General features: G+C 41.7%; 2 protein-coding genes across 5 annotated transcripts in view; one reads left to right on the top strand and one right to left on the bottom strand.

Annotated features, from left to right (window-relative positions):
- Positions 1 to 24,255, bottom strand: part of WDFY4 (WDFY family member 4) — a 161,983-nt gene that overhangs the window by 22,372 nt on the left and 115,356 nt on the right. For all 3 annotated transcript variants that reach the window (XM_074591165.1, XM_074591164.1, XM_074591167.1), the window contains exons 47-53: positions 22,542 to 22,604; positions 11,065 to 11,107; positions 10,136 to 10,255; positions 9,607 to 9,724; positions 8,822 to 8,931; positions 2,332 to 2,485; positions 1,939 to 2,030 (exon numbers count right to left, since the gene is read on the bottom strand). In XM_074591165.1, the coding sequence (XP_074447266.1) occupies positions 1,939 to 2,030; positions 2,332 to 2,485; positions 8,822 to 8,931; positions 9,607 to 9,724; positions 10,136 to 10,255; positions 11,065 to 11,107; positions 22,542 to 22,604 (700 nt within the window). The remainder of the gene's footprint in view (positions 1 to 1,938; positions 2,031 to 2,331; positions 2,486 to 8,821; positions 8,932 to 9,606; positions 9,725 to 10,135; positions 10,256 to 11,064; positions 11,108 to 22,541; positions 22,605 to 24,255) is intronic.
- Positions 15,868 to 23,306, top strand: LRRC18 (leucine rich repeat containing 18). Of its 2 annotated transcripts, XM_074591190.1 has the most exons (3): positions 15,868 to 16,209; positions 18,522 to 18,636; positions 20,561 to 23,306. In XM_074591190.1, exon 3 carries the CDS (start codon positions 20,652 to 20,654, stop codon positions 21,462 to 21,464), a length of 813 nt encoding a protein of 270 aa, XP_074447291.1. In that variant the 5' UTR covers positions 15,868 to 16,209; positions 18,522 to 18,636; positions 20,561 to 20,651; the 3' UTR covers positions 21,465 to 23,306. The 2 variants fall into 2 exon arrangements, with proteins under 2 accessions (XP_074447291.1, XP_074447292.1); XM_074591191.1 differs by lacking the exon at positions 18,522 to 18,636 and having other exon boundaries at positions 20,561 to 23,302.

The raw sequence follows: 24,255 nt of genomic DNA, 5'->3' as shown, positions 1-24,255 counted from the left end.
GCAAGCACAGGCTCAGGTCATATCCACATTCACTCACAGGAGTAACCTGAGCATGTGTGAATGAGTCCAGAGTTGAACAGGCTCACTCTCACACTCAGTTATTCACAAGCCAAAGTGTTTGCAGCATCAGGAACCAGCAGAGACAGCATGGGATGCAGGTGCTACAAATCACTGTCTTGTCTTTGGAATATAATGTTTAAACAATTAATTCCTTGCAAGATATGCAGATGATGCATGCTACCAGTAGCCTGTTCTCTTAAAACTGGTTTAATAGAAGAAAATTTTCTTCAGGGTGGATTCACAGCCCACAGACCAGCTTATAAAGGATTTTTTTTTTTTCCAACATGGATAAAAATGGCATTGCCAAACATGGGACTAAGACTAGATTACTGACAGCATCCAGGTGGCTGCAGGGAGAAGGAGATGTAAGAGGCCAGAACAAGTAAATCAGACAGATGTGTAGGGTCTCAAGAAGGAAAGGAGAGACACTTTAGGTATGAGGAATTAAACCACACAGAAATTCAAAATATAAGGGTGTGGGGAAGGGGATTTGTACGTAATGCCAGACAAGGAAGATGGTCCCCTTCCAGTTGTCTCTGTACTAACTTGAAACAACGTATCAGGACATCAGAAAGAATGATAAGAAGATGCAAAGGAATGCCCAAGAAAAGCACATAAAAGATTTAGTAGTATGGACAATCATAAAAAGGACAGACTCTGAATGCAGCACAGAAGTGCAAAGCAAGGGACATGAAAGTAATGTTAACTTAATGGGAGCATTGTGGTGGCTGTCAATGGTTAAGTGAACAGTGGAAAAAAGAATATTTACAAGACAAGAGTAGGACTCTGGTTTTGTTCAAAACAGGAAGAAAAAGTTACGGCAAATAGTGAGGAGGCGGAAGACAGGATTTAGGAACCAGCATTTCAAGACATCAACTGAGGAAAAGCTTATTTGGACATATCAAAATAGAGAATATGGTTGTAGCCACAGGTTTGGATGCAATCACCTACAAAGAGATTATAGAAAGTGAAAGCTGAACCCGCATAGTGTAGGAGAGGTGAGAAGAACCCACTGAGGCAGAAACTGAAGGTACACATGACAAACCAGGATGATGCAATGCCTTGAAAATCATGGGCTATTTGTTCAGTCCCACCAACGCTAACACATATAATCATCACACTTCTTGTACACAGCAACAATCTGCACACACTCACAAATACAGATTTCCTTTCGCTAGAGGAAATCTGATGAGATAATGGAGGGGCATTATAGTACAGCCCATTCCCTTTTTAGCTCTAACAAAAAGAGAGACCTGCACCAAGATATCCTGCTGCTAAGTCTGCGTTCAATGCAACAACCTTCACACAGAATTGCCTTTGCACTCACTACTACATAGCAAGTGACATCATACAGAAGTAAGACTTCTTAACTATTAATAGATAACACTAATTTCAGTAAATCTCAGGACCTTAAAGCTATTTGCTTTCAAATTGCCAAGGCTGACTCCATTAAAAGCAGGAAGTCACATGAGGTTTCCCCCCCCTAAAATAAAAGAAAAATAATTGTAGTTCTGGCATGACTCAGAGATGGAGCTAGATAGTTTAAACAAACACACAGCTGGTTAGCAACAACATGAAACTGTACGAATATAAATGCCATGTGCATCTATTATGTTATGTTCACATATACTTATGGGCTGAGACAGGTCCAGGCCACAGACCTAGATACAAACCTCACCTGGTTTGGAAAGTTGGCCTTGATTCAGGGTGAGTTGTGAGGCAGACAAGTAGATATACAAAGTTCAGAACCCAGCATGAACTCCGCAAAGGCAGGATGCGCTTGGATCTAATATTTTGGTTTGTGACTCTAGCCTTCAGAGTTCCATTTTCAGTGGGACCCATTTCAGCATTTTGTCACAAATCTTGATATTCACTGACCTGTCTGTGCAGGAGAATGAATTTATGGGGGTCTCCATCCGCCCAAGGAGGAAGCTGCACATCTCCCAGCACTGTTCCATCCTGCATGCAGCCTGTAGGAATTACAAAGGGAGAATTAGAAACAAGAATCACACACATTGCAAATAGGGACAACTTTTCTAGAACACCGAAATCAAAGGAAATTGAGGTGATTTCCACACATGCAGTTTCAGGTTCTACATCAAAAGTTTGTATTCTTGTAGCCTTATTTTAATAAAAATTGATCTGTCATTGCTAGAGAGCCTCATCAGTCCGCATAGTCCAGGAACCAACGCTCAAAATGCGATCTGGATCTTTTCCCTTGGCAGGATGCTAGAGCAGCAGGGGAGCACTGAAGTCCCTTCTAGAACTTACCAAGTTCAAAGTGATTCTCATTGGTTAGGAACTCTGGCAAGTAGAAGAATTCAGGGATGAGTTCCCTGACATCACTCATGTTGTCCCTTGATGCCGATTCCCATGTGCTCTTGACACTGTGAAACATCCTGTCTGCAACATCAAAACTCCCACCCTGTGAAATGGAGACAGACAAAAGACTTCAGTGTGAATATTCTGTTAAATAAAAAGCAGATGCAGAATCTTAGCCAATTCTGAAATAATCACCTCATCACATGTTTGATTAGGTGATATCTCAAGATCTGTCCCAGCTCTGTGTACTATGATCTTATATTAGGGACTGTCTTAGTCCTGGTTTGTAGATACGTAGGTTGCGAATACCATAAAGCTTGGAGTCTTAGCATAACTTGCAATAAGACAGAGACAAGTAGAAATGATCATGGGCAACTTGAGAATATCGGTGTACCAATTATTAACGTTTCTGAGGGCAATTCATTCCTTTCATAGAATCACAGAATAGTTTGGGCTGAAATGGACATTTAACAGTCATCTAGTCCAACCCCCCCCTGCAATAAGCAGGGATATCTTCAAGTAGATCAGGTTGCTCAGAGCCCTCTTCTACCCGACCTTGAATGCTTCAAGGGATAGGGCATCAATCACCTCTCTGGGCAACCTGTTCCAGTGTTTCACCACCCTTATTATAAAAAAAAAAAAAAAAAAAAATTAAAAAATCTTCCTTATATCTAGTCTAAATCTACCCTTTTTTAGTTTAAAACCATTACCTCTTTGTCCTATTGCAACAGGCCCTGCTAAAAAGTTTGTCCTCATCTTTCTTGTAAGTCCCCTTTAAGTATTGAAAGGCTGCAATAAGGTCTCCCTGGGGCCTTCTCTTCTCCAGGCTGAAAAACCCCAACTCTCTCAGCCTGTCCTTAGTCTCTAATTCTTCTACATGAGCTTTTGACCTGATTCCCCCCGCTTCCTCACCAGTCTCTCTGAACAGCCTGTAGCCATTCATAGCCACACTCCAGTCATGGGATTTGTCCCACCAAGTTTCAGTAACGGCAACTAGGTCACAGCTTTCTAGAAGCACAGCGGCATCCAGCTCCTCCTGTTTGTTGCCCATGCTGCGTGCATTGGTGTAGAGACACTTTAGCTGGGCTGTCGTCTGTGCCACCTTCTTAGTGGAACACTCCTTAATTCCCTTGAGGTATGCCACTAGTGTTTCTGTCTTGGCTCCCATTACATCAGGAGCCCCAGGCTCATTTCTATAAGGCTTCAGGTATGCTGCAGTGTAGCCAGCATGTCTCAGAGCAACAGGCTGAGGGCCCTCGCTAGCACCCCATCCCTCTAACCTTGGCATGTCATCCCACAGGTTGTCACAGGCAAGCACGATATTATCTCCCTTCCCCCTTCAAGCCTGGTTTAAATCTCTGTCAGTGAGCCCCGCGCATCCCAAAGTGATTTGCAAACGGTGGACACAACTTGCATGTTTTCTCTTCAGTTGTGACCCAAATAGTTGTGAACAATCTTATGTACAATTCTCCTGAGAAAAACCTTTGGAGCAGCAGGGGGTACCACTGAAATAACATTCATCAGAACCAGGCAAGCAGGAAAGGCCCAGTGGGCAGGAGGCTTCAGGGACTGGTCATTCCATATGGGAAGAAGGGACAGCATAAAGAGGGGAAAAAAGGAAGAATATCTGGGTCCCAAGCTGAACTGGTATGTAAAGAAGGAGAAAAACTACCTCACATCTTCAGATCATTTGCATATATTTAGTTTAATTAGAGTCAGACACTAGATGAAAGCAGCCTTATTAGACCAGGCCATTCTGAACTAAGGCCTCAAGTAGAAAGAAAAGGAAAATAAATGAATGAAAATAACTCACCAAATGAAGAGAATTTGCCTTACATTCTAATGGGATTTCAGATACTGTATGTATTTGTGAAAATCCACGTTCACCTTTACATATGTATCCCTACATCGAGTATGAAAGGATTTATTTTAACATAAAATTTCTACAATAATGGAAATAACCAAACAGACAGTTTTTGGAGATCATCTGAATGAGTTTGTCAGAATGAATAAGCTGTTTCAGAAGAAAATTGACTTTTTAACTGTATAAAGTGACAGAACCAAATTGTTTCTCAATACCTGGCTCAGGTACTGGCAGGAGTATAGCTGCCCAACTGCAGTATGCTCCCAGACTAATATAGGTGTTTCTCATTGGGGTTAATTAATTTGGATTATATGTCATGGGACATAACATTACATCCCACTGCCAGGGCTCAAGAGAGATTGCCAGAGATGGAACAAGTATGTTTAAATAGTTCTGCAGCGCAACGAAAATGTATGAACGACTGCTCACCCTCAACCATTCAATCATCAAAGCTGTTTCACTAGGCAAACAGAACAAGCCAGCGGGATTGCAGACTGAGAACAGTAAAACCCAGAGGTGGTGCAAGAGTCAATCTGTTAAAGAATATGAGTTGCAGTCAGGTTCTGTCTGTGGCTGACCTCTTGGGAAAACTTGATAGCTTTTGGTTAGTTTTCTCTCTGCCTGTAGACTGTTGCATGTGCCAGAGGAGGAGGATGCTGTCGTCCTGCACAGTAACAGTCAGCTGAAGCTGTGAACTGCAATCTATTAAATATGAAAATAACGTCTAAGCATCTTTATGCTGTAAGGATGGGATCCCACTCCCATGGACCAGATAAACCCTGAGCAGCAGTTTCCACATCACTTTCTGATGGTAAGAAACCATCAGACCCCCCCATTTTGACCCCCTCATTGCACATCTGTAATGCAACTCCTTTGGGTCTACAAACTCTGCTAAGCCTGGGAACTGCAAGTCAAGAAATAACTTTTGCCATATCTTTTGTTTGGGAGAAACTACCCTCATGGATAAGCTATCAAAACACAGAAGTCAATAAACCTTAAGTTCTGAAGCCCCATCTCCTTGCTTGTCTTTTGAAATAGACTCCCACTAAAAGCCAACACATATTCCAGATGGAAAGGCCCTGACACTGGTGAATTCTGACCAGCCTTTGGTCCAGCCTCATCTCTAAAGTGACAGCATAGTTCTGCTTTACTTCCTGGAATTTTATGTCCTTCTTCCTTAAACCACTGACAACTGTGAAGCCTTCCCACAGCCACTCAAGAGACTGAGTGAAAAAGTGGCTAATCACATGAGGAAGCCTAGCTGGAGTTAATCTGATGCACAAGGTCATCTTGTTCTTGATCATTATTAGGCAGGGACCCTCGGAGTCAAATTCAAATTGAAATTAAAACAGAGTAGAAAAAGGGCTATAAATAAATCAACAGCTAACAAGTATCTCATTGAAGCATATTAAAGGGCTTTGTATATTTAATCTGCACACAGCGCGCTGTGTCTGGTGGTGATTGATGCTTTTTCATCTTTTTTTGCAGCTTTTATGAGAGCTGATGGTAATCTCCTGAGAAACAATATGATTTGTAATAAAAAGATTACCTGTATTAAATAAAAATAATATATACATAGGAAATGCTGTTAGCGCGACAAATCTGGTTAAAGATATTACCACCACGAAAAAATGTGATTTTTTCCCTGGCTGTCTAATTCATTTTAGGGAAAAGTAATATCTTTAAAACTTAAGCCTGTATTATTTATAAAGGAAGCAATAACTGATTTTCCCATTTCCTATATTAATAAATTTATTTGCATATATTTATATCAGAATTAATGAGTTTTCTCTCTCTATGAATGCAAAAAACTGCACTGAAAGGGAAAAAGAGAATCAAGAATTGCTTTATGCCTTTAGAGTTGACAAACTCTTATGGCTTTTCTATAGCTAGATACAGTAAGTCTGTTTTCTTTCCTTTCAGTAGAGGCCTTACGCTGCCATCAGGAATACCAGAAAAACGTGCTTTTTAAAACTACAGTTCAGCAGGGTATATACAAAACAACTAGTCAAAGTGATCTCTAGAGAGAAGATAAAACTTTCCATGTCTATAAAACTAAGCATCACTGATCTTTGGTAGCACTTTAAACCCGAAGACCTCGGAGTCTTGAGCCAGGCTTGATGAGGCTCTGAGCAATCTGATCTAGTTAAAGATATCCCTGCTTACTGCAGGGGGGTTGGACTAGATGACTTTTAAAGGTCCCTTCCAACCCAACACATTCTATGATTCTATGAAAGTGTTTCTATGAGGTGCTTACAAAGGTGCAAAGACTTACCATGTGCCCAAAGATACTGAGAAGTAATTACCTGCACACAGTGGTTAAATGACTGCTCAAGAGTTAGTGACACAATGAAGATTAAGAACCCGATTCTCTATAGGTACCTTTGAGAAGTAAATACCAGGAAAGAAGATCAGCCTGCTAGCAGTGGGATAAGAATTCAAAGGGATAAAATCTGACTTGAATCAAAAGCAAGTGCCACCAATTACTGAGGGAGTGGGGTCCTAGAATGCCTTTCCAATGAAGACACTAAACACAGAAATGTTTGCTGCTTTTTTGTTGTGCTGAGACCAATTTCTGACAGGAATTTTAGCAGGTACATGACTAAGGTGAAGTGGAAGGTACCATACGACACCTGTCTGATGAGCCAGCTTTTAATCCATTCCAGCACAATATGCAAAGCACATACGCATTGTTCTCCAGAGTCAGATCTCAATACACTTAAAAAAAGGAGTGAAATAATAAGGTTTTGTATGCTGCTGTACCCTTCCCTTACTAGAGGCAATGCTTTTTCACTGCCTTCCGTGGTCAAGTGCATATCAATTGTTTGACTTGAGAAACAGAATGGTACGCCAACATGAACTTTTCACAAGGTGTGCACCCAAGTTGTTGCATCTCCTTGTCATATGCATTGAGACTGGAAGTTTGCATAGCTTTTCCATTTTTTAAGATGCTGAGAAGCTTTCACAGCCCCCAACTCAGCACCCTTCCAAGGTCTTGGGTTTAGGAATACTCCTTTTCCAATCTGGTCTTGACTTGATCATACAGTTCTCAGGTCTGCTGTTTGCCTGACTGCATCTCACAGTTAGCAATTGCTACGCCACTATAGGACCAGTCACCTGAAGGAAATGACAGCAATGAGCTCAACTCAAGATGCTGCAACATAAGAATGAGAATAGAAGAAGTTCAACAGTTTCAGTGGATCTACATCCAGACAAAATTTTGAGTTCTTCAGATCTCAGCAGCCTTTGAAGATAACTGTCCCCACAAAAACGCTGGTTACCCGCTAATCACACATAAACACAGTAGCTAAGCAGCTATTCAGACTGGGAACTTGTTATGTATGAGAAGTATGTCAGTGAGATACAGCAGCCTTTGATGTTTACAACAAGAAATAACGGCTCCACAGTCATTCATGACTGCAGCTAACATATGGCTCACAGAGTGTGATGGTAACCATTGCCTCAGGTGGTTCACTAACCCATCAGCTACTGCTGGTAACAGCCAATATCATAGGGCTTATTACTTAATTAGCACAGCGCTTTATTTGTATTAGTTCATTAAAAAAAAAATGGAAAAAGAAAAAAAAAAAGACCAGCACAACAGCAAAGAACTTGGAAAGCTGCAGGATGCATGGCCAGCCCTCACCGTACGTACAACAGTCTGAGTGTGAAATATTCTGGCCTAGCTGTCTCCCTTACATTGCTTCATAAGGACAGGCAGATTTCAGCAAGACATTCCTTAAAAAATACACTTTTGAGGACCTGTCCTCCTGGTAGACCCTACTATAACACAACTCATATTACAGAGATAAGGGTAAAAACTGTCTGCTACGGCCCAAGTGTCTGTGCTTGTGTGTCACCAATGGCCTGCGCTGAGGAGGGCTGTCAGAAAATTTGGTGCCCCTGTATGCTGACCAGTTGGAAAAAGTAAGCACAAAATTCAGTTTCCATGACATTCAATTCCATGGTGAGTGCTTTTGGCACCATAAAACAGTGCCAAGTTCGGAACAAGCTAAAACAGTATATACCTTCTAGAGCACTAGATGTAGTCTCACCCGACTTCTCCTTCAGGGAGCTGGTCCCATGACCCTATCATTGCCAACCCATCAGAACCTGTGTGTCCTCATCTGGCCCAGGAATGCTCTTTATGCAACCACAGCCAGCTCCAAGTGCATGCCTGTAGTCACTTGCCTGTATGGGCACTTGGGCTCAGAATACCTACCATGAAAGTCTCATCTGCCCTGAAGTCAGAAGCTTATGTTCAGACAGGTAGTAAAACATTGTCTAGGTGTTTACATGCCTCAGCTCTCACAAAATGCATCACAGGTCCAAAACTAAATAATCCTTCTCCCTCAGAAAAACAACCCACAAATTCATCAGGCAATCAATCATGCTCCCATTAAGATGTTTTCACTGAATTCAACAGACATAAAATAGAGACTTCAGTAAGCCCAGAGTCCACACAGAGTATACAGAAAATACCAAAAGAATTAATCCTCCTTCATTACACAGCCACTATAATGTGCTACATGGTTCAAGACAAGGTGTAGGAGGGGAACTACCTTGTCCCCTTACCTGCAGAGAACAGAAGGTCTGGGTAAATGGCTCCATTCGGACCAGGTAAGACGCCACTATAATTGCTGATGAATAGTGAGTACAGTAATGGCACTGGGCTGACAGGTCTCCTGGAAATTGGACACAAATCAGATTTCAGTGCAAAATATCACTATTTCAAACCCATAGCATCCAGTTACCACAGCACAACTAAATAGGGAGCAGGTCTTTAAAGCAGATGTGTTCAAGGATCTTTGAGCAAAAGTACACCTTGCATATTTGCATTAAATGTGCACAGTGACTACCAACTCTTTGTCTTCTTTTCTTGCCTTCCACATTTCATTTTCTAAAGAATAAGGCCTTTAACTTTCCAGACCATCCCCTTCTCCATTAGTACAAAAAAGGTCTTGATCTCCAGAGGTCAACAGCCTCAACGTCTTGTTTCCTTTTCTTACAGTAGCTGTTAGCTAAGCTGCGTGCAGCAGTCTCCTACTAATGTGTGCAGCTTAGCTAACAGAGCAGTCTTTTCTAGGGAACGTTTTTTTTCTCTAGCATCGCTTCCTGCCCAACAGAAGACAACAGAAAGCAGCAGTACAAGACACATAAGGCAGCACTTGCAGGACTCATTTCTCTTTGAATCCTCAACCAGTTTGTATCCAGAAGTGAGAGGATCTTCTTGGCATGGTGGTTCCCATAGCTCAGCTCTGGAAAGTTTTTGGGTGACCTTTTCCAAGGGATTCACCATCATCCGCAAAGGCCTGAGGGGACTCAAGCCTCTGCTGCCTGTTACTCTCCTAAAGACTCACCCTCACTCTTCTCCACCTCATTGTAGCGCTGAATGAACTTGCGTTTCCTCTCCACAGTTTGTGCTCCCATGGGTTTTGACAGGTCCCGAAATGTATGGGGATTCGAAAGGTTTAGAGTCTGAAAAGCAAAACCAGCAAAGAGGTGGATTTTTAGATCCCTGAGTCATGTGACACTGATGACAGCTCAGTAACACTGGGTAGCAGCAAGGCTGTGTTGGAAGTTTGACCTATACAAGAAGGCCACAGACTCAGTACCAAAACTCCCATCTCCAAAACTGGAATGGGACTTGGAAAGAGAGGGGCAGCATATGCCACTGAAAGGACAGCTTGGAAAAAGAGCTTCACAAATAAAGGACCTGTCAGGTTGCAAATTGCTTTCAAGGCTTTTCTGTCCAAATCTCCTTGTCAAGGGCCACAGAAGCCTACCTCAAATTTTGAACCCTTGGTCTAGACCCCTCTGTTTCAATGGCATCATACAACATACCTTAGTATGGGTGCTATCATAGAAAGTACTGCAGCAAGCACTGACCTCGGAGTGATAGTCAGCGAGGACCCATGGAAACACAGGATACTGCATGTGATCGTTGTAGCTGCGACCAGCCAATGTGTTCAGGTACATGAGGTAATCAAAGTTGCTGATCTCCCTCTTCTATCAGGAAAAGGAAACAAGCATTAAAATTTCCCAACTCCACCCCTGAAAACCATGCCTCAAAAGGTACCCTCAGAGCCCTGTAGTTCCTAGGTCCACCAGGACAGGAATTATAAATAATGTAATCAATCACCCACTGCCACTCAGGTCAGCGCAATCTCTCTTATACAACAATCCATTCAACAGAATCTGAGTCTTCATTCTGGCTCTTCTTCAGACAGGCCATTTGTATTAGTCTATAATCACCCAGTGCTTTTATGCTGTATTTGCGTAACAGAGCACTTTTTCCCCAATTTAAAAATGAGCCAAATGCATGCAATGTGTATATTGGAAAATCCTGGACAACTGCCTCTACAGAAAAGGCTGCACAAAGTGCTAGATATAAACAAGAAAGTATAGATTTCTTCAATGTGCCTTGGGTCACCAAGATCAGGGGTACACGAAAGTAAATGCATCTCTCAGCTCTGCAAAACATCTTGGAAAATGAGAGGTATGCTGATTTAGTTGTGCAGATCATCTGTGAACTGCCATTCAACTAGGTGTCCCTCTCTTGTCTCAGTTTAAAAACGTGCATAAAATCACACTTAATCTGCCAGACAGTAGCACCATACGTTTCACAGCAGAAGCAAAACTTCTGCAATAACCAGATGTAAATACTCTGCTCCTCTTGCAAATAAACTCACCTCCAGCAGTGAGATAACAGCTTAGGCCTCGAAGTACATACATACATATGCACATATCTGTGTGCAGACACAGGGGCAGGTGCTGATGTTCTTTACTTAACCATACGCAGCCAAGATTTATCTTACCTGCCACTTCTGGAGCATTGTCTTCTCCCCTCCTGAGTGTTTCCTGCGGGGAATAAACATTTGATTGAAACAGCCTGCTTCATAACAAGAGAAATTCTGTACGTTAACATCTGTGCTCTCTTTGTCCCCTGCACTTGTCCCACAGAAATGAGAGAACACCAGGACTAGAATAATGTTGAGATTTCATCATTGATCAAATAATTCCAAAATCAGAGTGTCACCGGTTAAGTTAGTGCTGCACAATACAAATTTCATTGCTGCTTTTATTAGGAAGGAAGGCTCTGTCTGATGAACAGGGATGGCCTAGCTTCAGGTGGCTGATGAATTTATCACTGTCAGTTACTCTCCCTGTGACATGCTGACTCTCCCTAAGTTACTCACCAGTTTGCTCCTGAATGAAGTGCCATTTAAAGTATGACATCTAATTAAGAAAACAGAAGGAAGTAGGGTGGTGCTAAGGATGGATTCTGTTTGCTTTAAGACATAGCTGCAAACTGCAGTGCTGATGCCACATGGTAAACTGCAAGAATTCAGAAGCTGACTCACAGGCAAAGATGATGCCCCTGAAGCAGAGGCAGATGGACAGCTGGGGACAGCAACCTCCTCAGGTGTTCTGAGGTAAGCCACACTGCTAATCAGTCTGTGCTCCTGGTCTCATCCCACTGTAGAGCTAGAGCGCTAGTGACAGGTACCATTAAGGCTGTCTCTTTCTATTCTGAAGCCTTATTCTCAAAGGCTTATGCTTTTCTGAAGCATTCTGAAAATACTAGCTTGAAAACAGAGGTGTCTCAGTCTCCATATCACAGATGTTTCTTTTTGCATAAAGAACTTTGAAACTAATGTAGTCCTTTAAAAAAATTTGTAAAAATGGCAAACCATTTTTAAGTAATAGATTAAATATAGGTTTTCTACTTTCTTTGTTCACAAAATGAAACTTTTTAATGAAATTTTAAACAAATAACCAACCAGATGAAGGCAGATTCTAAATAGGGGAATGCATCTGAAAATGTTAAAGGGTCAAAGGTTCTGAGCAAATAAAAGTAACATTTCAACTGCACTGAGCTAGAAGGTCTGTCACTGTCTGAAGGCCATGGACTTGTTCTTGTCAATTCCTAGAAACTGAAATGAGACAAGTGACAGCTTCTGGATTAAAGAAACTTTTGATCTGCCAAAGTAAACAAGGTTACTGACACGATACCATACTGGTGGTAGGAGATGCTTTTCCCTGTGAGTGTACAATTTTAAACTAATCCTAAAGTGCCAGCTCAGAGACAGGATTACTGACTTCCTGAAGTGTAAGGAAATCAGTTCAGCCATAGATTATAAAACTGCTACAGGAATAACTAGGTGCTATTTTGCACTCTTGTGCTCTGTATTGGAAGACGCTAGAAAGCCACAAATACCAGAATGGTCTATGATCATTGCAGTTCTATTAAATTTGCACTGGTAAATTCTCGTAAAATATCTCTCATGATTATGAATTATTAGATATAAGGAAGAAATTCTTTACTGTCAGGGTGGTGAGGCACTGGAACAGGCTGCCCAGAGAAGTTGTGGATGCCCCATCCCTGGAAGTGTTCAAGGCCAGGTTGGATGGGGCTTTGAGCAGCCTGGTCTAGTGGGAGGTGTCCCTGCCCATGGCAGGGGGGTTGGAATTAGATGATCTTTAAGGCCCCTTCCAACACAAAGTCATTCTATGATTCTATGGTTACTTTACTCCCTATTCACTCCTGAACCAGTTAATAGTATACATAAAGGAAAAACACTACGGTTTACTCAACACAGTATTATATTCCTTGCTTAGGCACTCTCTTCAGAGAAAAGTGTGTATCTGAGGGAAGAGTTTTAAATAACCTAAGTAATAACCTATTCCATGAACAAACACGAAACCCCGGACTAATTCTAGCTTATGGTCTACAACTCCTACACTTTGTTTAGTTCTCCTGCTAAGCATACTAAACCTAACAATGACAGGCTATATTTATAGAAATCAGTCAAAACAAAAAAGGTGTAGTTTATATCTGATATGGGAAAATAGGATCTTCACTCTTTGTCCAAAAAAAATGAATAGGTTATATGATGGTCTAATTTGTAAATCAGAAGTCCATTGACTAGCATATAGTTATGGTGGTTTTGCATGCCCAGTCTGAGCCACACATAGCTCAAGAACGTAGGAATTTTAAAGTAGAAAATATATCATGAGTGCTTACCCGTTACAATTCAGCCCTCTCACACTATATGTAGATTTCACAGAGCTTTGCCCCACTGGCCTTTGAAAGGTCTCCAACAGATTTGGAACTCAGAGAGAGTATCTCAAAAGGATGGAACAGGATCAGAATTCCTGGCATTATCTGAAGTGTGGTTGGATTAGGGAGTTTGCCACAGAGGGATCAGGTTAGGTTCTTCCCTTTCCAGAGGGGCAGGCTCACTAAGACTGCCCGGGTTTATTTTGGATTTATGGCTGAGTTAGAAAGCAGGGGGTTATGTAATGTACAAACCTGCTCAATCCATCAGCCCTCCCACATTTTAAAGTGAGATTATTATGTAATACTATACACTGGACCAAACTGAGCCAGTCTGTGCGTATGTTATGCAAATACACATATGTTGACTTGTGGGTGCCATGACCCTCTAGTGGAACTCTTGCTCTGCTTGTCACAAGCCCAAAACAGCTAATAAAGACTCTACAAGGGTCAAAACAATCCTCTCTCTGGCTGAAGCTGGTTGGAAGCTGCTACATAATTCAAAGAGGTTGATGAGTTCACCGCGTCATGAAAATACGCAAGGCTAAATGTAATCACTCCCTTGTAAGAGCCGTCCTTCTGGGTCTCAGGGGACCAGGCAGCATGCTCCGTCCAAGACCCCAGAGATCTGGAATTCTGCATTCTCCCTTGTCAACTCGTAGAGGCTTAGAACACGAATCGCATTACAGGCAGCTCAAGCCCTCTGCTTGGTAATCAATCAGCATTCCTCCAGACAACACCTCTCTAGCCAGCACAGCAAAAGCTCAAAGTAGATCAACCACAGCTATCCAACCACAGTAAGTGCATTTAAAAATAAATAAATAATCAAGGGCTTGCTTGAAAAAGAAAGAAATGTTTTATAAATGTAATTAACTAAACTTCAAGAGAGAGTGAAGTTATGTAAAGTCAAAAGAAGTACCTACATATTCGTCTACATCTAAATCTATAAGGTATTTGTAGGGCGCTAGCCATGGCAGAATCTAAGCATGATGTGTACTAATGATGATCCACTTTTGGCTACGCTATACATAAGTGATTTATTAGTCCCTCTTCCATTAACATCAGACTATGATCTCACTCTTGTGATAGCCAGTGCTTTCCATTTGCTAGAGACAGGTGGACCTCAACCCATTTGGAGATTCATTGCATATGAGAGAATCTCAAAGAATAAGATTTTGCCCCCACTGAAATTAGTACTAAAATTCCAATAAAGTTAATTGGGTTCTTAGACTTCACAAAGCTGCTTTCATTTTCTTTTTGTCTTCCATCCTCCAGACTTCATAAGTTTGCAAATCAGTGTTAAGGCTCTCCTAAAACCATGTTTCTTAAAAAAATCTTTGTAATTACCAGAAATATTGTGAGGAAAATCCTCTTCCTGGTAAGCTACAACCTAGGTCAAAGTCCTACTATTAGAAGAGGAAAGAAGAGGGGAAAAAGGGATGTGTCACAGCACACAAAAAGATGTTTCACAGCTTTTCTTGTGAAACCATCAAGTCTCTCTCAAACGTCAAAAAAGTGTTAAGTTAGATTACTTTAGAATAAAGCTATAGTGTCCTCCTTGTTTGATTGTTCCAGTCCACCTTCTGGGTATTCTTGCTCTTTTCTCAAAGAATACAGGTATAATACAAAATTTATAAATAAGTACAATATTAAAGTAGGGTTCCTTGAAGTAGGATGTCTTGAAGGGGCTACAGAGGGAGAAAGGAATCTCCCTCTTTTATGGAACACTGTTTGCACTGTGTGTATTCACCAAAGGGATAACGTTTCCACTGCAGACACACTTCAGGTCACAGAAGAAAAACATCATGTACATTCAATTAATTTGTTGAGGTGAGCAGAATGTAATCTCCAACCCTGGAATCAGGCAAGCACATCAACACTATCAGCTTCTTTATGCCAATAATATCCCAGATCCATTATCAGCAAGAAAGGGACCTCAATGTTGCATCCCCTGTGAACAATACCTACCAGAAAATACACAGCTATTTCTCTTTCATAGTTCTTTTTTTTCCAGATACTATTTTGAAATTATTGCAACCAGTTACTAAAAGCTTGAGCTTGGTAGCCCCAGACATAGAGACAAATTCCAATAAATTCACATCTTACAAAATGGAAATTGTTGTACCAACTGTTTTGAAGGGTCACAGATAGATTAACATGAACTGCAGCTCATATCTATCCTCTCTGCTGCACTGTTGAACGAGCCTTCCCTCCTGTGTCCGTGTCTATGCGATACCGAATGTGCTAAGGATGGTATCACAAATGTTGTGAGTGCATGCAGGAGATACATACAAGTATCTCACACTGTGTTACAGCCAAGTAAAATGAAATAGCCACATGACTAAAATGGACAGTTAGGACAACGTTAGAAGCTGACGAACAGCTTCTAACCAGGTCCAGATGCTTTTTCTTTCTGCATAATTTGAAATCTAACATTTCAGGCACTGCATGCCGTTCAGTTCTTTTCCCTCCAGCTTGAACATGCATGCTGGAATCAAACATTATGCTAATGATCTCCAAGGACATAGCATTGCTGTTGCTTAGGAACAGAAGTTTCACAGGCTCTGGAAGGAGAACTGAATAGACCCTGGAGCTGGGGAACTCCTTTTTGCCACTCCTCCTCCTCCCTGCACACTCACATACACAAGTTTCTTGAAGGGCTGCCACTTTCTGTCAAGGAAGTATGATTCAGCATTTGCAGGACTGTGCAAAGGAAATTGTCCTGTGCTCCCCACTCACAGGTTTATTTACAGACTGAAAGACCAATTCGTTACTCAAAGAAGAGTAGACAGAAGACGACTGCGCAGTAACAGACCATGAAGTTTCATCCCACACTACTGAAAAAAACAAGAAACTTGCGACATCTGTACCTCGCCTTCTAAGTCTTCCTAGCTGCTAGCTGGTAAGATTCTATGCAGGGGGGCAGTCTGGCAGAATTGTTAAATGAAACAGTATTTTTGTTTATTCTTGGTGGGCCTTGGTTTTATAAGTGACCTTGTTTTGAAGTGATCTAGAAGAATAAGAAAATTAAGGAAGGAAACCTCTCTCTATCTATTTGCTCATGGCAGGATTTAGTCCAAGCCTTCCTGTTAGCAAGGGACTGCATTTAAGATGGTCAGTGAATTAATCTCTGTTCCACAACAGGTTTTATCCAACAACAAAGAAATGGTAACAGGCTTGTAAGCAGGGAAATAAAAACGTACCCTAGCTGGAACTGCTTGGCTTCATGTAAAATCATTTCACTGCATGAATGCTGGTTTTAAGCTTTATATAAAAGTATTTCCACAGAGCTACTCCATGGGTGAATTAGAATGTGTCACCTCACTGCTTTCCTGCCCCAAGAAAGCTGTAGGGCATGCATAGCTCTGCTGGGCTTCGCAAGCCTGCTCTGCAATACACAGATTTCCAGGAGGAAAGATAGAGGTAACTTTTCTCACAGACTAGTTCAAGATGGGATCAAGATGGTTCTGTACAGCTTTGGGTGCAGTGAAGTAGGAAGCAGCAACCTATGGGAGGAAAGGAACAGGCGGAACCACAGAGGAGGAGGTCCTGAAACACCCAGTGTCACAGGCAGAAGGCCTGTTCTGCTCCTGCCAGCCCTATGTTGAGAAAGGAAGAAGAAAGGTTCAGGTAGAAGAGACTGCATCATCAGGGTCCAAATCTGTATTCTTCTAGAATCAGATCTCCTTCTTCGGACAGGCTTAAACTACAATGGGTCATGACTGGACCCTGTGCAAGTGCTAAAGTGCTCCAATCCTTTCTTGCCTCAGAGAGACATTGACAGTCCTAGTCCTCATGCGCAAGGTCTGTTCCCTCACTACAGCTCCCAGCAACACAGAGGACCACAGACAGCACAATGCCCTTGACACACATTTCCTATTAACTTCTGTATCAGGTCAGCCTCAAAGCTCTGGGCCTCTGAAACACTCCTAAAGCTCTGAGGTTAGCCCAGGGCTTTCAAAAGACCAATCCAGACCAAAAATTTTACCAAGTGTGGATAAAAGGGGGAAAGAGTTTTCTAGTCACAGTGCTCTTTAGTGAGACCTTATCACATAGAAATGCAGCACCCTGCCCTTGGACAACAACTGGCTAGCAACTCAGAGAGTGAACGCGGCAGTGGGGTGCGGGTTCAAGAGAAAATGAGTAAAGACAGTTCTCTCTCATCATCATTTTTTCTTAGGTAATAGGGCAACACAAGTACCTCTCCCTCTGCTATCCCAGGAGATACACTGTGAGCATGAGATCAAACAGGCATAATTAACATTTACAGCAAGGAGGGCTCCTGCAATTCCTGAATTTTTAATATCAGTGGCTACGGAACTGGAGCCCTCTTATGCAGAGCTGAAGAAAATGAGACGTGGCTAAGTAAGCTCCATTATCTCCAGCTACAGCCCTGTGAAATACTGATAATTAGTTTACAAGCATGCAGAGACAAGAGAGTTATTCATCCCCTTCAAGCTGTCTACTGCGCTGTGGTGTTTCTGCAGAACTCAAACACTAATCCCTATCTTTGGGACTGAAAATCACGTTTTTGTAAGTTTTAAACATAGCTTCCACTTTTAACCCAAAGGAAATAGCACTTGGAGAGTGTGAGCACTCCCTAGGGACTCATGTTTTCCTGATCAGAGCATCTTAGAGGTCCACAGTAGTATTAAAAAAAAAAATATCACTAAATGAGGTGGTTAAATCTCCTTGAAGCCTGGGCATCACACAGAGAGATCTGCCTTGAGGAAAATCACACTGATGTGTCTGTTTGGACTCCTTAAAAATTTCAAAGGTCCAGGTTCAAACTTTGTTACAGGTTGGCAAGGTTTATTGACAGAAAAGCACCCAAAGCCAAAAGGTCAAACCACCGTTATTCCTGACAAGCCTCCAGCACTCAACCGTCTACACCAGGCTCCCTCTAGTGCTCCCAGGCAGGCACAGCACAGAGGGACACCAGCACTGGGAACCAGCATTAACAGCCAGACTCAGCACAGGATGAATTTTTGTCCAGGTGGTATTTTTAAGAAAGGAAACTGTTTGGGATCAATGTTTCCCCCTCGGAATTTAAATGAAAAGTAACAGGAAAAAAACTACTAGGAACTGAACAGATTTTTTTTCTTTCTCAGAGTTTTAAAGATGTTTTTAAAAGCACTTTAAAAGAAATTATCATTTTGAATTTAGAAAAAAAATATGTATTTTTCCTTGAGGCTTCCTTTCATTTTTTTAAAGGGCATACGTGGCTGAGAAACTTCCAAGTTCACGGGTCAACTCATCCAACACAAAATTCAAACAAAGAGAAAGTTGGATCCAAAAATCACCAGTTTCACATCAACTGCCGGAAGCAGTAAGTCTCTGCATCCTCCCAAAGCGTGAGGAAGCTGCCCTGCAGATCTTTTTATGAAGCATGGTAGTCACCCTCTGTGCACCAGTAAGGGACTTAGGATGTCCTGAATCAGCAGTAGGGCTCTGGCATTTCCCATGCAGCTGAACTTTATCTTCAGAGAACTGCCAACAAGAATATTGCATCAGATCCTTAAAATGAGTGAATTGTGATTAAAAAAAACCCCTATTGTTTTGATCTCCAGAACTTCCTACCTACTCCTGGGCGAATTATTTAAGCTAACATCAACAAAGGTGGAAAAAGTGCTTAATTTTCCACCGTAGAGTACTTTGCCTCAGTTATCAGTCTACATTATGGAAAGAATAGCATTGATATTGACCCTGGGACACCATAAGGTTAAATAGAGCAAACAGCGAGAGGCCTTCAGACATAACAGTAATAGGACCCTGTAAGTGCTGTGGGGGTGACATACACAGAGAGATTTAACTGTTTAAATATTTTTATACAAAATAACAAAGATTAAATTTTGGAACATACCCTCTGGGCAAGACTGACCCCACTGTGCTGCTTCCAGGATTTTCTGAAGCATCTGCCTCATTACAGAGCTCCCAGGAGGGTGGGTGGTAACTGGCAGAGATCCCCCTTGCTTTTGCATTATTTTTGGCTATGGCATGTAATTGAAAAGGAGCCTGAGCTTCCCCTTCATGTATTTGCACATGATTAATGAGTAGCCAAAAAGCCTGAAGGGTTTGTAATGAAGCCTTTGTAATAGTGAAACGTATTGTAGACAAATCCATATTTTGTCCCAAACAATCATTCATCAAAGCTGCAATTTGACTCTTCACAATTAAATGCCAGAGCACCCAGACCGTCCTGAGATTAGCCAGCTGTAACCCATGCTCCTCTCTGCGCTCTGGCTGAGAAGGACATTGTCATCCATTTCCAGGGAATCAGCCTATTTCCTTTGTCACTAGCCATAATTAGCACCTGTATTTGATGGCCTTCGATTAGTGAGAGAGAGATAGCCAAACCTGAGACTACAGTGGACTACCACTCATACAGGTCTCAACTCAAAGCACACAGCATATGCTGAGCATCAGTATGAGTCAAAAGTCTGACCAGAACACCTACACGCATTTTTTGAGGGCAGGGCATCTTCACAGTGGGAGTCCATCTATCCCACAGCATGGATGAAAAGACAAGGTTAGAGTACCCAGAGTCTGTCCTTGAAAGTACAGAAGATACTCGTCAAGGCCTGGTTTTGGTTTAATGTGTCATTAAGCAGCACTGACACAGACCCCCCGTTCCAGTCTGCCCTGCAGGTGATATGTGAACTGCAAGCAGTCCTGACAAATTTGGAAGCCCACTATGTTCCTGAAGTCCTGGTTAAAACAAGACCCTTAATCATTTGCTTTAAATATTTGATCTTTCAGTAGCATTCAGAGCCCAAATCTCAGGTTCGTTAAACAGGATGTTTAACCAACCTGTCAACAGATGCCAGGCCTGGAAAGAAGGCAACCTGTTAGTCTGGTAGAATAAGTACAATTTTGGGTAGCTTCTTTTAGTGCAATCCCTAAGGACTGCGTTGAGACCCATAATACATTTTGCTTAGGTCCTCAAATGGCTGATGGCTAACAACACATTTCATTCAGTTTCATTACATGCTGAGCTCAAATTAGTATTTAGGGTTGAAAGACAGCAAGTTTCTCCTACTTGCAATTTCACCCTGTGATGCAATATAGGTGTTACAATGCAATAAAATTATATTGTAAATTATTAGAATTTCACATACTCAAAATATTTTCAGGAAGAACATTCAGAGTTGCAGCTCCAGGGTTGAAAACTCCTGACCTTATAAAGAGACTTCTAAAGAGTCCGGTGGTCACACGTTAATATATAACTAAGCAATTATTTTGTTTTTAATTAGGGAGTAACAGCCACTGTTTTCAAAGGCTTTACACTGAAGTTCCCACACTTCATCGAGAGGCTGGTGTGTCTGTCTGTCTCTCAGTGGACAGATGGCCAAGGGGAAAGCAAAAGGTCCAAAAGGGAAGAAGATCACCTTGAAAATTGCCAAAAATTCCATCCGTATAACTCTTGATGGAGGACGCCGTCTTGACTTAAGCAAGATGGGTATCACCACCTTCCCCAAGTGCATTCTGAAACTGGCTGACGTGGATGAACTTGATTTGAGCAGAAACATGTTAAAAAAGATTCCAAGCAGCATCCAGAAGTTCCAGAAACTGCGCTGGCTGGACCTGCATAGTAATCAGCTTGAGGAGCTGCCCGAGGCAATAGGTACACTTCAGAACCTTTTCTACCTGAATGTATGCAACAACAAGCTGACCACCAAAAATCTGCCAGAAGGGTTGAACCTTCTCAAGAACCTGCATATTCTCAACCTTGGTTTGAACTGTCTTGACAGTATTCCTACCAGTCTTGGGGCTCTAAGGGAACTTACCGAGATAGGTCTCTTTGACAATGCCTTGACCACCATCCCAAACAGTGTGAAAAAGCTCCCCAAGCTCAAGAAGCTGAATGCAGAAAGAAACCCTTTCCCGGATTCAACAAAGCAAGTGGAGCATGCCGACTCCATCAAACGTGTAGAAATGCTCCACTTAGTACAAGAGAAAGACCTGTGCTCTTCTTGCCTGAAGATGTGTACGGATGAGAGGGACAAGCTGAACAAGTTAATGAACGTGACACCCAGCTGCTTAAAGAAGCCAAGTTTCCCTTTACTCCTTACACCCAATTCTACTGCAAAGGATAACCAAGAAGAATGGAGATTAAGAGACAATCTACCAAGGCATTCCACAGACCATGTCCCATGAAATCCAGCCCAAACTAATAAAAAGCTGACCTTCTTCCTCCTCCCTTTTCCTGCAGTTCTCTTCCTTTAAAGATCTATGCAGTTTTAGATGCAGCAGATCTGTGTGGTCTCTAAATCAAAATCCAACTAAAACAGATCTACATTTGGGAAAGGGTGCATTTGGGAAAGGAAGGACTATTCCCTAACGTATGTGCCTGTTCCTACATGTTGTCCATGTTTGGGTTTTGAGGGTTTTTTTGGTCTTTTGTGTATGCATGTGTCCAGTGAAAGAATCTTCAAAAAGTTTTTCTGGTAACTCCACTCCCACTTCTGAGCCCCAAACATTACTCCTGTTCATTTTCAGAGAGTGAGACACAGTTAAACTAGTCTCAGAAAATACCATTTGGAGGAACAGGAATATACCTCAGAACTTTCTGCTGCTGGTAGTTGCCACCAACCCCTCAGAGCATCTCAGATAGGCACTGTCGGTGTAGGAACCATGAGCCCGTTCCAATTCAGCAAATGCAGTAGATACAAATATTATGCTCAGGAGTAACTAAGCAGTGCAAAAAAAAAAATAATACGCTAAGAGCTAAACAGCCAGTGATCCTGTTTGCCACCAAGGTGCCAGACTCTGCTTAAGCAAGTTCTCTGGGATTTTGTGTGCTACACTTGAGTGCAGTGATCTCTAACTTGCACAATAAAATCAACGCCACTATAACATGCCAAAACATCCGTGTGTACATCTATCACCGCCTGCTCTAACCACACAATAAAGAAGCCATTACACAGAAGCATTATGGATTAGCTCTAACCTCTCTTCACTGTCTCTTTCCCACACTAACCATCTGTGTAGATTTTACCAATAAAGTCACATTAATGAGGTAATAATTATTAATCAACTATGCATAGTCAGCTACTCAACACATTCTTCATGTCTTCATACTGTGGATACTGCACACTAGAATGCTTTTTGGCTTTTTGGGGACACCTTTGAATCTTTAAAATAGGAGGCACAAATAGGTAAGCTTCTAGATGCTTTTTTTAAAGGTGAAATTGTTATCTACAGTTATCCAGTGTTTCATATGTTTTGGTTTACCTTATATTCAGGGACTCTTCTGTTATCCCCTTTGACTTCAAAGCAGGTTGGAAAGAGCAAAATCTATAGGAGATATGAAGGGTCACATTACAATTATTTAAATAGTTATCCGTATACATCACATGTACATATAACCTATGTCACGTCCTGAAGGACACCACATTTCACTGACATTCTAACTCAGGACAAAGCTGCAGGACAACACAGCAAAAGCACACATTGAATATTAAGGAGTTGCCTATGGGCTGGATAAAAGTAGTTTCTTTCCCAAGTAGGGCCTCAAATTGATATATAGTGCTATGGACTTATGATCAGGTCGTTTAAGGTTCTACTAATTAAAGCCAGAGAATAAGAACACACTGCCCTGGTTTCAACTGGGATAGAGTTAGTTTTCTTTCTAGCAGCTGCTGTGTTTTGGATTTAGTATGAGAATAATGCTAATAACACATTGGTTTAGTTATTGCTAAGTGATGTTTACATTAGCCAGGGACTTTTTCAGTTTCCCATAGAAGCTGAGAGGGAGCATAGACAGGACAAACTGGCCAAAGGAATATTCCATACCATAGACGTCATGCTCAGTATATAAATGGGGGCTGGTCAGGGGGCAGGGATCTGCGATCACTCCTCAGGATGGGATGGGCAACCGATCACTGGGTGGTGAGAGTGACTTGTGTTGTATTACTTTATTTTGTATATTCTTTTACTGTTGTTATTATTATTCTCTTCTGTTACTGTGCTATTAAACTGTTTTTGTCTCAACCCATGAGGGTTTTTTTCCTGTTTCTCCCTCTTCTCCCTACCTTACTGCGGGAGGAAGTGGGGGAAGTGAGCAAACAGCTGCATGGTCCTAGTTGCTGGCTGGGGTTAAACCACAACACCCACTCAGACATTTATCTAGCAAAAATGGCAGAACAGAATACCAACCCATGTCTCAGCCATTCCTATTTACTTTCACTGGGGGTTTATGTTAGACATATTAAACCCTTGAAATATATAGGTTTGGTGACCTTCGTTTGAGCGGCAATACAGGGAACTGAGAATCAAAACATTATCTTGAACTGCCTCTGCAAGATTCCCCCCAGAAATGCTTGTCAGAGCTGAGAGACAACAAAGATAAGGGCTAAACAAAGCAGCTGGGCCTGGGGGAGAACCTGGTGACTCTAAGTAGCCACACTGCACAGCCAGTTTAGAAAGGAAGAGTAGATAAACCTGCATTGACTTTTTAAGCAATACTCCATTTGAAACTCTTCAGAGATTTCAGGAGCAGAAGGAGCTGCTACGATTGTTTAAAAATTAACAAACAGTACCAATCCTCAGTCTGGGCTGCAGACTTTACCACAGAAAGTACTACGTATTGAAGTATTTTTCCTGCATAAAGGACAGCAAAAGCAAACCTGAAACAATGGCCAGAACTGTAGTAGGGAAAAAAAAAAAAAGCAGCGCAAGAGAACAAAGTGCAAATTAATTACTTCATAGTCTTACAAGTTCCATCAAACAAAACAAGAACATAAAGAGAAATCTTTTTAAAAGAAAAATCCCATTGATAAAAGTTAGCTCCGCACCAAAGACATAAAGATGGAGTCAGAGAGAGAAAGACTTTTTATTCCTAAAGAATCTCATGACAGACACTTTGTGTGTTGGAAGAAAGCAGGAAGAAACCTTTCACCCAGCACTGTGAGGTGAGATGGAGGTGGCTCTCATCTCAGTGAGAGGA

The sequence above is a fragment of the Larus michahellis genome, chromosome 6, assembly GCF_964199755.1.
Source record: "Larus michahellis chromosome 6, bLarMic1.1, whole genome shotgun sequence".
Lineage (NCBI taxonomy): Eukaryota > Metazoa > Chordata > Aves > Charadriiformes > Laridae > Larus > Larus michahellis.
The sequence above is the reverse complement of the archived record's forward strand: the minus strand, read 5'-3'. Positions and strand labels throughout refer to the sequence as shown.